The following is a 13,502-nucleotide window of genomic DNA, read 5'->3' on the forward strand; positions in this document are numbered from 1 at the left end:
CTTCTCTATCAGCACCGACGGCCCAATCTTGTGGGAAAGATGCACGTATAGAAAAGCATAAAACAATTAGGGCCAAACTCACTGTTTGATCGAAAACGTTGTGTTTCTCTTAGCAATAATAGAACTGGAATGGGGAAAATTCTTCAAGGTTGAGGAGATTTGGAAAGGGAAATAGAGAAAGAGCTGAAGGACAACTATAGAAATGAAGGAGGAGAAGACGCAAACTAGGGTTTCATGGAGCTGAAAAGAAAGTACTCGCCGCTGCCGGAAGCTCATGATAGAGGAGAGAAGACAAAATGGTTGCTGGGCTGGGTGTCGTGAGACTTTCTGATGATGTTGTGGTTCTTCACTTGAGGAAGAGCTGAACGTAAAGATTTCATCAACACCAATTTCATGAGTTCTGTTTCTGTTCTTTGGTAAAACCATGTCTCACATGTTTTGCAAAAGGCGTTGTTCAGACAATTTTTCTTATCGGTTCATTTGTAAAGAACAGAAGAACGAACCGTTTTATCAAACGCCTTTAGCCTGTTCTTCTGTTCTCAAAGACCAAAAGAATGCCAGAAACATTACCAAACGCTGTCTTACAAACTTTATATTCCAAGGTATCTAGATGATGAAGGAGATATCCTCTACAATGTCATGGAGAACAAGAAGCAGATTCTGAGCATCGTTTTATTCCTCAGTTTGAGGATATGGAATTCAGAATTCACCACTGCACTGCACCATGACCATGGCAACAGACCTAATATTGTGCACTCCTACTGCAAACATTCTTGGGTTTGAAAAACTTGCTACAGAAGCCTCCACTATTGGTCAGATAGTGTTTGTACTTGTTGGAACCATTCATTTGTTAGTATACTTGAATGATAAATTTTCAGTGGTTTTTTTTGGGCAAAATGCTAGTTCTATTGTGTTTATTATGCTTTAAATAGAGGTAGGAGGCAAGAAATCAAATGAAATGGGGTCATAGAAGTCCCAAAACCTAGGGTCGAAATTTAGAAAAATGTCATTGGTTTCGACCGAAATTGACCTGGAAATCTTGCATTTTCCCTGGGTACAAACTTCAGCTTCGATTGAAATTTGTTCCTGACCACAATTCATATGAAATTTTTAATAAGAACATTAAGCTTTGTGCATGCCTTCTTTAACTCGGATACATTCATTGGATCAATCAATCATACTTTCCTTGCTCTTATCCCTAAAATAGACATTCCAAATATTGTGGGTGACTGTAGACCCATTAGGTTGTGCAATGTAGGCTACAAGATCATCTCCAAAATCTTGGTAAGTAGACTGAGATCCCTCATGCCTAAACTCATCTCTTTTAATCAAAGCGGGTTCATCTAGGGGTTGCACATTCAGGATAACATTTTGAATGAGTGATGCATAAGGTGAATCAACACAGAAAAGCAAAGACAGGTTTGATGCCTGTTAAGTAGTGGTATAAGGCATATGATAGATTGGAATGGTATTTCATTGAGTTGGCTCTTAAAAGCTGTGGTTTCCCTCAAAGATGGGTCAAGTGGATCATGTTTTGTATTACAATCAGTCAATCACTCTATTCTATCCTCTTAAATGAGACCCTTAAACAGGTTTAAACTTGGAAGAGGCCTAAGGCAAGGGAATCCTCTATCTTCTACATCTTTGTACTATGTGTGGAAGCTTTGAAGCATCTTAAAGGAATCAAATTATCTAGGGTAGGGGAAATACCTGGCATTTGCAAATGACCTTATTCTTTTTGGCCAAGCCACTCATAAAGAACTGTTATCTTTCAAGAGGTTCTATGGAGATTTGCACTTTTTTAGGACAACAACTATTCTTGCAAAAAATCAGAGCACATTATAGTCCTAGTAACAAGGGACCATTGAAGGGATAGCTCTTAACTCAACTCTATGTTACCAACATTAGAGATGGTTATATATCTTGGCATTCCATTAATCAGTGGCAACACAAAAGAGAAACACTGAATCCTTAATACAGGGAGTCAATACAAGATCACAAGGATGGAAGGCAAAGCATCTCAGTTCAGCAGATAAAGCAATCCTTATTCAAACTATCTTTTCAGCCATGCTGCCCCACTTCATGTCTTGTTTTAAGCTTCACTCTTCAAAGTAAAAGGATTTAGATGCTGCATATAGAAGTTTCTTTTGGTCCAAAGGGGAAAATCTTTAGTCCACACAAATAATTGGAAAACCATCTGCAGCCTTAGAGATTTGGAGACTCAACTTGAAAAATATGAAAGTAACAAACCTTGTTCTTCTGACTTGGAAGGCTTGGGAGCTCTTCAATCTCAATCAATCACTTTAGGGAAAGGCTTATGAAAGCTAAATATTTCAATAGATCTGATTTCCTCCGAGGGAAAGCATCACATCTTCATCTTGTGGCTGGAAATCCATCAGTGCAGCTAGAGACTTCATGAAACAAGGAATTTTCATGCAGGTGGGAGATGGTGAATCAGTCCACTGTCCACCCTTGGCTTGATAGATGGAATTTTGACATGCCTATGCTTCAATCACCATTCCCTCTCCCTCCCATGCTTTGTCTAATGTAGCATTCTTTATTAATCAACATACTAACTCTTGGAACAGGGATTGAGTTCATGCATGGTGGCCATTGGATTTTGCATAAGCAATCCTTCGATTCCTCTTGCTCCCCTATAACAAGGTGATGTAGACCAGTTTTATGGTTTGGGGTAGTAGTGGAATTTTCCTAAAACTAAGGGCTGCCCTGGTGATCTCGCGAGATATTTCGCCTTTTGTGAGAGGCGAGACGAGATCTTTGGCCGAGATCTCGCTAACGGGACAAAAATGCATGCTTTAGGGGCTTTAAGTCTCGCTCGAGAGAGGCATATCTCGCATCTCTCGAGCCTGTCTCGCAACTCTATCTCGCTGGAAGCATAATTTTGGCCGGAAAACTCGATTTTTGGCCGGAATTTGGCCGGGATTCAACATAGCAACATCATCAACTCATCTACAACAACAAATTCAAGCATATTTGTAGTGATTCAAGCCTATTTCAAGGGATCTTCAAGAAATGTAAGATTTTCCCCCAAATTTGACTTTTTTCAAATACAAGGTTCTACAATGATTGTATGAGTGTGATATAAATATATGTTGATGATCAAGCTTTGATCTACACTTTCATGGAAAAAAAATGTAATTTTCTGTTATTAAATTTTTTTTTTGAATTTTCGTATTTAAAAAATATATTATCTAAAAAATTAAAATTAAAGATTATAAATAAATACTTATGATATGAATGTGATTATTATTTATGTTAAACTACATTTAGAGGGCTACAATCTCATGTATTAATATTTTGATTATCATGCTTGCTGTATTTATTTATTATTATTATTTTTAAATAATTAAATAAAATAATTATGAAAAATAATATTTTGTTAAAAAATTATTTTTAAATATATATATATATATATATATTTAAATGATGCTTATGTTATGTAGTTTATTTTAAAAATACAAACATGTCTTATTGAGCATTGTATATATGTTATCTTAGAACAAAGCATAGAACAAAATTTCATCGAAACTTGTGAAATTTCCACCGAAATTTCTCATTTTGGAAAATGCAAAACGAAACTCATGAGGACCGAAAAATAGTCCTCAGTTTCAATCGAAATTGTCGAAATTTTGTCAAAACTTGTTAAAACCTCGAAACCTGTCGAAACTTGGTTCAACCCAGTTAGACCAGCTGGTTCATGAGAAAAAAAAAATTCCCAAATTCTGTGGGAAACTTTGGAAATTTCGTGAAAAACTTGGGAAATTTCGTGGAACTTAGGAAATTTCGTGGAAACCTAGGAAATTTTGTGGAAACTTGAGACTTTTTCCTGTAAATTTTGTAGTTTTTCCAAATTTTCAATTTTTTTGTTTATTTCATGTTTCCCCAAATACCCATGACAAGTACCCCTCCATCAGGACTTCCCTATTCAAAGTGCGTATTCCCTCAGGTTGGTTATCTTAAGCATATTGATGACTAGACTCATAAAGTTACAGTTGTCGATTAACTTGACAACCATATGCATAAAATGTCATGGGATGTCTATGTTCGTTGGTTGGAGGAGAGTATGTTACAAGCATAGTACTACTCAGCTCACAGGATGAATCCACTCTTGGCACTCCTCTTCACACTAAGTTGTATTTTCCTTTTATTGTCAACTATTTTGAAGTTAGAAATTATATATTGAATGTTATGTGCTTAAGTAGTTAAATTTATAATGTACTTTTTGGACAACTCTATATTGATGTTATGTACATTGAATAACATATCTACATTGATTTTTTTAGCAAAATACAACAAATATATTCTTTATACTCTAATTAGCTTAAATAAAGGATCCCATCCCAAAATACTCTCTAAAACCTGTCGAAACTTGTACGGAAAAGTCCTCGATTTCCTCGAAACTTCCCAAGTTTCCACCTAAGTTTCCCATTTTCACCCGGTCGAAACTTGAGTTTCCCTCGAATTTTTTACCATGCTCAAGACATTGCTTGGCAACATGGGGATCCACTGACTGCTAACAAGAAGAAATCCCGATGCAAGTATTGCCTCAAGATTTTGAATTCTGGTGGTTCAACCAGATTAAAGCAACATTTGGCTGGTGGTTATAAAGATGTTGCCAAGTGTCCCAGGGTTCCTTATGAAGTGCAAAAAGCAATTGCAGCAACTTTAAGGGGAGGGAAACAAAAAAAGGACGAGATGGCACAAAAGCAAAGGGAATTTGATGATACAGTGCTATCTAGACCTACTCTTGATGTTGATGAGGAGTCAAGCGATGATGATTTGAGGAGGAGGGTTATGAGTGTTGAGTCACGAGCCGAATGGAGACAGATGAAGGCTGCAATGGAAGCTAGCAGACAATCCTTACATGCTGAGAGTGTGAGGCAATATGAACAGACAAGGGAAGCAGGTGGTTCGGGGTCAGGGGCATCCATGCCACCTAGACATAGTTTTCAAGGAACTGAGAGGACCGAAAGGAGGAGGAAGACTAGACAATATGATTGCATTTGACTAAGACCCTTTCCTCTTCAAGCAACAAGACATCTATTAAAGAAGCATTCCATATATGTTTGCTGGAGGTAGAGAAGGCAGTAGGGAGGAGGAAGCTAGGTTATCAATCAGCATATTCATGCTCTATAAAAACATTGCAGCCAATGTAGCCAAAACACCATACTATCAGGGGATGATCAATGCAGTTTCTAGGGCAGGTGTAGGGGTTAAAGGCCCAACAGCTTGGGAAGTAATGAATAAATATTTACCCAAGGTAAAGCAGGAGGTGGATGAATACATTGGTTCATTAAAGGAAAAATGGAGTACATATGGTGTTACTGTGATGGCTGATGGATGGACTGGTCCTACTAGACAGTCCATCATTAATTTCATGGTGAGCTGCAATGGAAAGACATCCTTCCTTAAGTTAGTGGATGCCTCAGATAAGATCAAAGATGCTGACTACCTTTACAAGCTTCTTAGGGAGGTGGTCCTCGAGGTAGGGCCAAAGAATTGTCCAAATTGTCACAGATAATGGTGCTAACTTCAAAAAAGCTGGTGAAATGTTGATGAGGAAGAAGAGCAGCAGGATCCACCTCTTTTGGACACTATGTGCTGCTCATTCGATTGATCTTATGTTGAAGGACTTGGGGAAAAGAAAGTCAATTAATACTGTGGTTGAGAGGGATAGAAGGGTAAGTAATTTTATTTATAACCATGGTTATATGCTGAAGATGATCTAGTCAGACCTGGATTGACTAGATTCGCCACCAACTATGTAGCTTTGAAAAGTTTCCAGAAGAAAGTGGTGGGTCTTCGGCACATGTTTGCAAGTGAGGAGTGGTTTGGTTGGCGTGGATCTAGCCATCCTGATGCAGTACTAGCCCAACAAACCATTGCTGATGATTCCTTTTGGAGGCAACTGAGTAGGACACTGGGCATTATAGAGCCTATTGTGTTTGTTTTAAGGATGGTGGATTCGGAGAAGAAGCCCACAATGCCCCGCATATATGCTGCCCTCCAGCAAATGAAAGAGTTGGTTAGAGCTGCTGCCCCTAGCACCTTCAAATCCTACGAGAGGATCATCGATAATAGATGGGAGACGCACTTGATGCATCCTTTGCACTTGGCTGGTGAGTCACTTTTAAGTCTTTAAGTTTTGTATACTTTAATTTACATTCTTTATTTGTTATAACTTATAATTTATAAACAAGTAAACAACCAAATCACTAAGTCACTAACCAAATTTTTTATTTCCACAATGCAAGCTTACTACCTCAACCCAAAGTACCATTACAAGAATGATCTGGGGCTTGATGTAAAGTTGATGACTGCGGTGCAAGAGGTGGTGGAGAAGCTTGTGTCAAATCCCGTAATGCAAGGGACAATTAATGGAGAGGTGAGAACTTATTCAATTGTTTCTTCAACTTCTTGCATTAGTGCATTAAGCATATACATAATACAATAATTGAAGAATTGGTGTATAGATCAGGGAGTTCAGGGATGCCTCTGGGAGTTTTGGAAAGCCTTCTGCAGTTGCAACTAGGTAAAAAACTGATCCTGGTAAATAGTTCACTACTCTATAAGACTATAAGTCATTAAGTCTATAAGTCTATAGACTATAACTCTATTAATGATAACTGATAAGTTATATAAATATAAAGATTTACTTGCCTAATGCATTCTTATTTTTGGTTATGCAGCTGATTGGTGGTTTCTATATGGAACTAGTGCGCCAAATCTCAGGAACATAGCAATTAAAGTACTCTCACAGACTTGCTCATCCTCTGGTTGCGAGAGGAATTGGAGCACCTTCTCGCTCATCTATAGTAAGGTACGGAACAGATTGGGGAGTAAGAGGCTCGAGGACTTAGTGTATGTGCATTACAACATGAGATTGAGAGTAGGGCACATACAAGATGATATAGATGACGACAGTCGTGAACCGATTGAGTTGACTGATATATTCCACGAGCCCCCCGCAGAAGATGAGGAAGATCAGGGGCGGAGCCAGGATTGAACATTGGGGGGGGGGTCGAATGTATGTGGGCCAATGTGGGACCCAATGTAGGTTCCATCTCATAATATATTATTATATTTTAATGTGGAGTCTACATTAAAAATTAGGTAAATTAATAGAAAATTTGTGAGTGTAAGAGAGAGAAAAGAATAATTTGAGAAAGAGAGAGTGAATACCTAATGTGAAGAAGATTTAGGAAAATTCCAAAATTTGATAATTACTTCTATATTTTGTGAGACGTGTGAGACAAAAAAAGAGAAAAAATAGGAATAAAAGAGGGGATTCATGAGCGAATAAATAGAAATGAAAATAGGAGAGAATATACAAGGAGAAATTCATGGATCGTGAGTTAGTTTTTAATTAGAATTTAACATTTTATTCCTTAAAACTAGGGATTTAATGATAACCATTAGATAAAGATTATGAAAGACATTTGTACCCATCATCTTTATCTTAAATTTTATTTTTAATTTTTGGAGGGGGGCCAAATAGTGGTATTTCACATTTAAAGATAGAGAAATAAGGAAAAAAACAATGGATAATTACAATTTCAAAAAATCCGGGGGGGGGGGGGCATGGCCCCCTCCGGTCCCAACGTGGCTCCGCCACTGAGGAAGATGATGTCATATATCAGTGGGTTAGGGATCAAGGTGGCCCAGTGCTGGATGGGCTAGAAGGGCAACCTGATCCTACCATTGCTGTTGCTATGGGCCCAGATGTTGTGGCTGAGCACCTATCTTCTGATGAGGGTCAGGCTGCTGTAGCGGCATCAGAAAGATCAGCTGTACCATTTGTGGAACCACCTGGTCGACTTAAAACAACTGAGGTGACAACTAGTAGTGGGGATTCAGATGATGCCGATGATACCAGACGGCCAAGTGGCCCAAGTCAGCCATCGAGTTCGAGTCATGGAGGCAGTCAGGCTGGTCGTGTTTCTGGTGGAAGTCAGCGTCAACAAAGGGAGTCACCTAACTCACCTCCACCAGGTCCGAGTCATCCGACACATGTGAGCCACAGTTCCCCTATCTCTTGGACTTATAGTAGGAGTAGGAAGAGCATATCAAACTAGGGGCAGGGGCAACAGAATGATGATGCGAGCATGCATGATCTTGAATTGAAGCATAAGCCTAGATCAGAGTGATTCACAACAGCAGAGCCTATCATCGGGGTACCAATACGGGGATCACAGCACCGGGTCAGATTACAGTGGGTATTCTTCTTATGGAGGTCATACTATTCCTTAAGAGCCTTCACCTGAAGAGTACACATATGAGAGTGAAGGTGGGTTGTTAAATGAGTGGTTTAGAAATCCGTACCCAAATACTCAACAACTATATGAACAACAACAACAACAATGGCTCTTTCACCCACCCATGATTGACGATTATCCCAGAGTGCTATTCCTCCAGTATTCTGACATGCAGACATATACTGGTCATATAAACCGATATGTAACATACTTCAGTGATCAATTGACTTGGGAGTCATATGTGGCCACCGTTCAGAATCAATTGATGCGGAATGTTGAGTGATACTCTTAGTCTTGTAAGTTGTAAGTTGTAAGTTGTAAGTTGTAATCTTCTTAATTCTTATGGTTGTAAAATTTTGTAGACATGTAACAATTTATTACTTTGAATCTTTGATAGTTTGAAGTTTGAACTTTGATCACTTGTTGACTTGAATACTTGATGTGTAATGTTATTGTATTTGTATATTCGTATTTGATAATTAATAGTTGATAAATAATAACTCATTAACTTAAGTCTTGAATTACTTGATATCTTTACATTACATGTTGTCTCTGACTCTCTAAGACTCTAACTCTATTCTCTAAGACTCTAACCTTGCATTTCATAGAATTTCGGTTTTACACATAGGGTCGACTTAGGAGACATAGTTAGGGTTATTTTCTCACAAATCTAAGGCCACCAATGTGTTCAAAAGGCCTTAAATAGGCTAAACACCAAGTTTTAGCCCAACCAGAGCCCTAAAACCCACCGAGATGGCCACCGAGACTACCGCCAATTTTTTGGCATATTTCGACCGAGATCTCGCCATCTTGGTCGAGATCTCAGTTTTTTTAGTGGCGAGATCTCGCTCGAGAGCGAGATCTCCTACCATGTCTGTAGCTCTAGAAACCTTAGTATAATACTTAATAGAGCTTTGAATTTTATCAAAAAACTGGAAAACTTGGGTTCCCCCTGGGGGGGTGGGGGTTGTTTCAGCTAGGGTGGGAGAGGGGCTGCACTTGCTGTTCTTTAATTTCAGAACCTGTGTTTGATGGTCTGGAATGTACTATATGGTCTGAATTGAAGTAGGTTTAGGTTTTTAGCAGTTGGAAAATAATTTGCAGAAAATTTAGAGGAAGAAAATGAAGTGCAGGAATTTTTCTGAACTAGGGAAACTAGGTGTAATTGGTGAAGGAATAATAGAACTATGACCTAGGGGTAGGTGCGATCCTAGGGAGACGATAAGAGGACTAAAGGGGCTGGGGAAAAGGAAACTACAGGGGATGGGGTTTTGAAGCTGCCACAGGGGAGAAGTGGGGGGTAAGGGAGTCGTGGGTTTAGGGGAAAGGTGGGGCAGGGGGAGGGGACTGAGGGGGCCTGTGAGGGGGGGGGGGTCCTAGACCTTGGGCAAAACAGGGGAAGGGTGGGGGAGGGCTTGGGTGGGAGAGGAGGTGAACCAAAATAATATTCATGATGGAGTATTTAAATTTAAAATGATGATGGAAAGTACAACCTATTTTATCTACTAAAATTGCCCAACACAAAAAAAGAGGGAAGAACCAACAGAAAATAACACTGCTTGAGATTTTGCGACAAGGGATGCTAGATGATCGGCCACATTGTTGACCTCTCTCAAAATGTGTGTGAACGTTGTTGAGCTAAATAAGGGAGCCAAAGACACGGATGTCCTAAATTACAGGTTTGATCTTCCATGAAGGTTTACTTCCTTGGTGCTGTAGTAGATCTATCACATCCAAGTTACTTCCTTGGTGCTGTAGTAGATCTATCACATCCAAGTTATCTCCCTCGATCAAGGTTTAAAGTTTTGGTATCGAGTATTGTATTGGTCAGGTGATTTTAAGAGATGTATCATCCTGTATCGAGTGTTGTATCATATTGACCAATATAGGTTGTACTTTCCATCGTGGTTTTGGTAATATTGATGATTGGATTCTAGCCTTTTCCTATGTAATGTTTTTTGAGTATATGTGATTGTTGAGTTTTGCCTAACTTTATCAATGATGTCATGCAGCATAAGTTGATTTTGTCGAATTAAATATCTAAGCTATTGAAGGGAAACTTAATTCTGTACATAAAAGTTCCTCATATTAGGATATGACTTGCATGTCATAAGGAGATAGAGAATATGTTTTGGACATTATGCCATTGATGCAGGTCCATTCCCTTGATTAGGTCTCACAGGTTTGGTCTTCAGCAGTTAAAAACTGAAGTGAAGCCCCTAGGCTTTCTGCCCAGCAGCACATCAGTGGTATTTTTTTCTTTCTCCTCTAGTTAGTAATTTTGGCTTAGGCTAATAATTATGCCCAGCAATGATAGGACATTTCAGTCCTTATGTCATGAATATTCAGGATATTGGGCTAAGCCTATTACGACCTACAAGGGTCCATAAGCAGCCCACTTACCTTCAGGATTATTCTACTTAATTGTAGTATATCTTATACACAACATAACATAGAGAATTATGGACAGATGTAAAGATCTATAAGACCAGTGCTATATAATGCATTCTGGCAGAATGAAAAGGCATCGAGATCATTAAACTCTTACTCTCTTATTCCCTCTTCTTCGCCGTCTCTCCCTCTATTTCTCAGATCCCCAATTCTCAGCTTAATTTTACAGGTAACCATGACATTGGTCCGACCTGCCGGATGGCTGAGGGAACCCACTGGGCGTATGTTGGATGAGTCATTGAAGCAATTGAGCACGGTTTCGTCTGAACATGGAGAGATTCTGAATACGTTGCAGGCTGCTGTCGTTGAGCAAAAGGATTCGATGAGTCAGTTACAGGCAACGGTGATGGAGCAAAAGACTACGATGTCACTGCTGGTCACACAAATTATGACTCTCAGTGGTTAGATGTCCCAAACACCGCAAGCATCTACGTTGACAGAGATCTTTGCCTTCTTAGGTAACTCGAACCCAACCGAATCTGCATCCCAAAAATCAAATCAGAACTGTGCACCTAGGGGTGTCAACGGTGCGGTTTGGGGCAGTTTCGGGCTGAAAAACACCTAGCCCAAACACGGCCCATTAGCAAAATAACGGTTTCGGGCCGGTTTCGGTTTGGTGCGGTTTGGGTTCGGGCTAACTAACGGTTTAGGCTAACAGTTTATTGTGTATAAGAAAAAGAACAAGAAATAACAATTGAGCATCCTACAACAAAAATGAAAATTATATGGAAAGCAAAGTTGCTATTGGTCAATTTCCATTAAAAGAAACCCACCCATTCTATAGAAATCAAGAACCTAGATATTAAGTAGTTAAATGACCATTTGATCTTTGAATTCATGCTTAATTATTTTAAGTGTCTATACCAACTACCTAATGGTAATATAATGATTCAAATACTATTTAATGTAAAATTACAAAACGGGTTGTAACGGGTTGCGGTTCGGTTTCGGGTTGGTGTGGGCTCCACAACCCTCAGCCCAATTACTGTCCATTAAGGTTTGGTTCGGGCTATAACGGGCCGGTGTAGTTCGGTTTTAACGGTTCGGGCTATAAATTGACACCCCTATGCGCACCAATGAAGCTGGAATTTCCACGTTTTGATGGACGAAACCCATCAAATTGGATCTTCTGGGCTGAAAGATTCTTTGACTTCCATACCATACAGGATGAACAACGATTGCAGATATCAGCGTTTTATATGGACGATTTGGCTCTCGATTGGTTTCAATGGATGTATAAGGATCGCCAATTGCCTAGTTGGGAAGCATTTACGCGTGCCTTAGAGAAGCGATTCGGGCCTTCAGCATACGAAGACCATCAAGCAACACTGTTCAAGCTTACCCAGATTACCACAGTGGTAGAATTTCAGAGTCGTTTCGAAGCTCTCTCTAACCGAGTTGTGGGATTACCACCGGCGGCTTTAGTGAGTTGCTTCATTTCGGGATTACGTTATGATATCCGTAAAGAGGTGTTCGCATTTAGACCAGCAGATTTACACGAAGCTATGGATTTAGCCAAATTGTATGAATCCAAATTGGCAGAACCCAGCGGTAATGAACCAAGACGTTCCTATCCGAAACCAATTCCAATTTCCACCAGACCACCACTGTTACATCTCCACCACGACCCACACACAACACCTTACCCATTAAACGCCTTTCTCTGTTCGAAATGCAAAAGCGAAGAGAACAGGGTCTCTGTTTTAATTGTGATGAGCGTTTCGCTCCGGGTCATAGGTGAAGGTGAAACAACTCCTATTGTTGCAGTTTGATGATGAAGGGGACCCTTCCCAAGGGATTGGGGATGATCTCGTAGATATCTCTGCAAATGATATGGGTGGAATAGTTGAGGAACTCTCTTATCATTCCATGAATGGTATCCCGATGCCGACAACTATTTGATTCATTGGTTATATTAAAGGGCAACCAGTACAAATCCTTGTCGATGGGGGTGCTGCTCACAGTTTTATTCAAAGCCGCGTCGCACAACGATTGGGATGCGCCACTGAGACAGTACCACACACCACGGTGATCGTCGGTAGTGGAGGACGACTCACCTGTGAAGGGTTGGTAAGACACTTACCTTTGAAAATTCAGAATTATTCTTTTGAGGTAGATGCTTATGTTTTACCAATTTTTGGGGCTGATTTGATTCTCAGGGTTCAATGGATGGCCCAATTGGGGCCTGTTCCATTTGATTATAAACGCTTAACTATTGAGTTCAAGCATTTGGGCCAACCTATTAGACTACAGGGAGATCTATGACCAACTCCATAAGAAGTTACTTATAATGGGCTTAAACGTATGATAGCAGCCCATACAAGAGCTTGGTATTTTAAATTTGAATTGGAAGAAGACATGGGCCTCACTTCTGTTCCTATGGGCCCGGATCTACAGGCCTTGCTGTCAGCCCATTCCCATGTGTTCGATGAACCTAAGGGGCTGCCACCATTTCGAGACAATGACATGCCATTTATTTGCAACTAGGGGCTGCACCAGTAATTGTGAGACCATATAGGTACCCACATTTTCAGAAAAATGAAATTGAAACCCAAGTGCTACAGATGTTAACCATTGGGGTTATCCAACCAAGTAACAGCCTTTATTCGTCCCCCGTTCTCCTAGTTAAGAAGAAAGATGGCACGTGGTGATTTTGTGTAGATTATCGCGCCCTAAATGCAGTAACTGTTCCGGATCGGTTCCCTATCCCCACGATAGATGAACTTTTTGATGAATCGCATGGGGCTCAGGTTTTCTCTAAATTGGACCTCTGGT

The 13,502-nt window shown here is 39.8% G+C and overlaps 2 protein-coding genes across 2 annotated transcripts in view; both read left to right on the forward strand.

Annotated features, from left to right (window-relative positions):
• LOC149029110 (Ribosomal L18p/L5e family protein) overlaps positions 1-13,502 on the forward strand; it is a 42,710-nt gene that overhangs the window by 19,222 nt on the left and 9,986 nt on the right. The gene's annotated exons all lie outside the window — the stretch shown is intronic.
• Positions 3,500-7,578, forward strand: LOC149029111 (uncharacterized). Its single transcript, XM_089140416.1, has 3 exons — positions 3,500-6,140; positions 6,276-6,406; positions 6,495-7,578. The coding sequence occupies exons 1-3, from the start codon at positions 5,831-5,833 to the stop codon at positions 6,555-6,557; spliced, it is 504 nt and encodes a 167-aa protein (XP_088996542.1). The 5' UTR covers positions 3,500-5,830; the 3' UTR covers positions 6,558-7,578.

This window comes from Hakea prostrata, chromosome 1, assembly GCF_041222555.1.
Source record: "Hakea prostrata isolate BN-2017 chromosome 1, UWA_Hpros_2, whole genome shotgun sequence".
In the NCBI taxonomy this organism is placed as follows: domain Eukaryota; kingdom Viridiplantae; phylum Streptophyta; class Magnoliopsida; order Proteales; family Proteaceae; genus Hakea; species Hakea prostrata.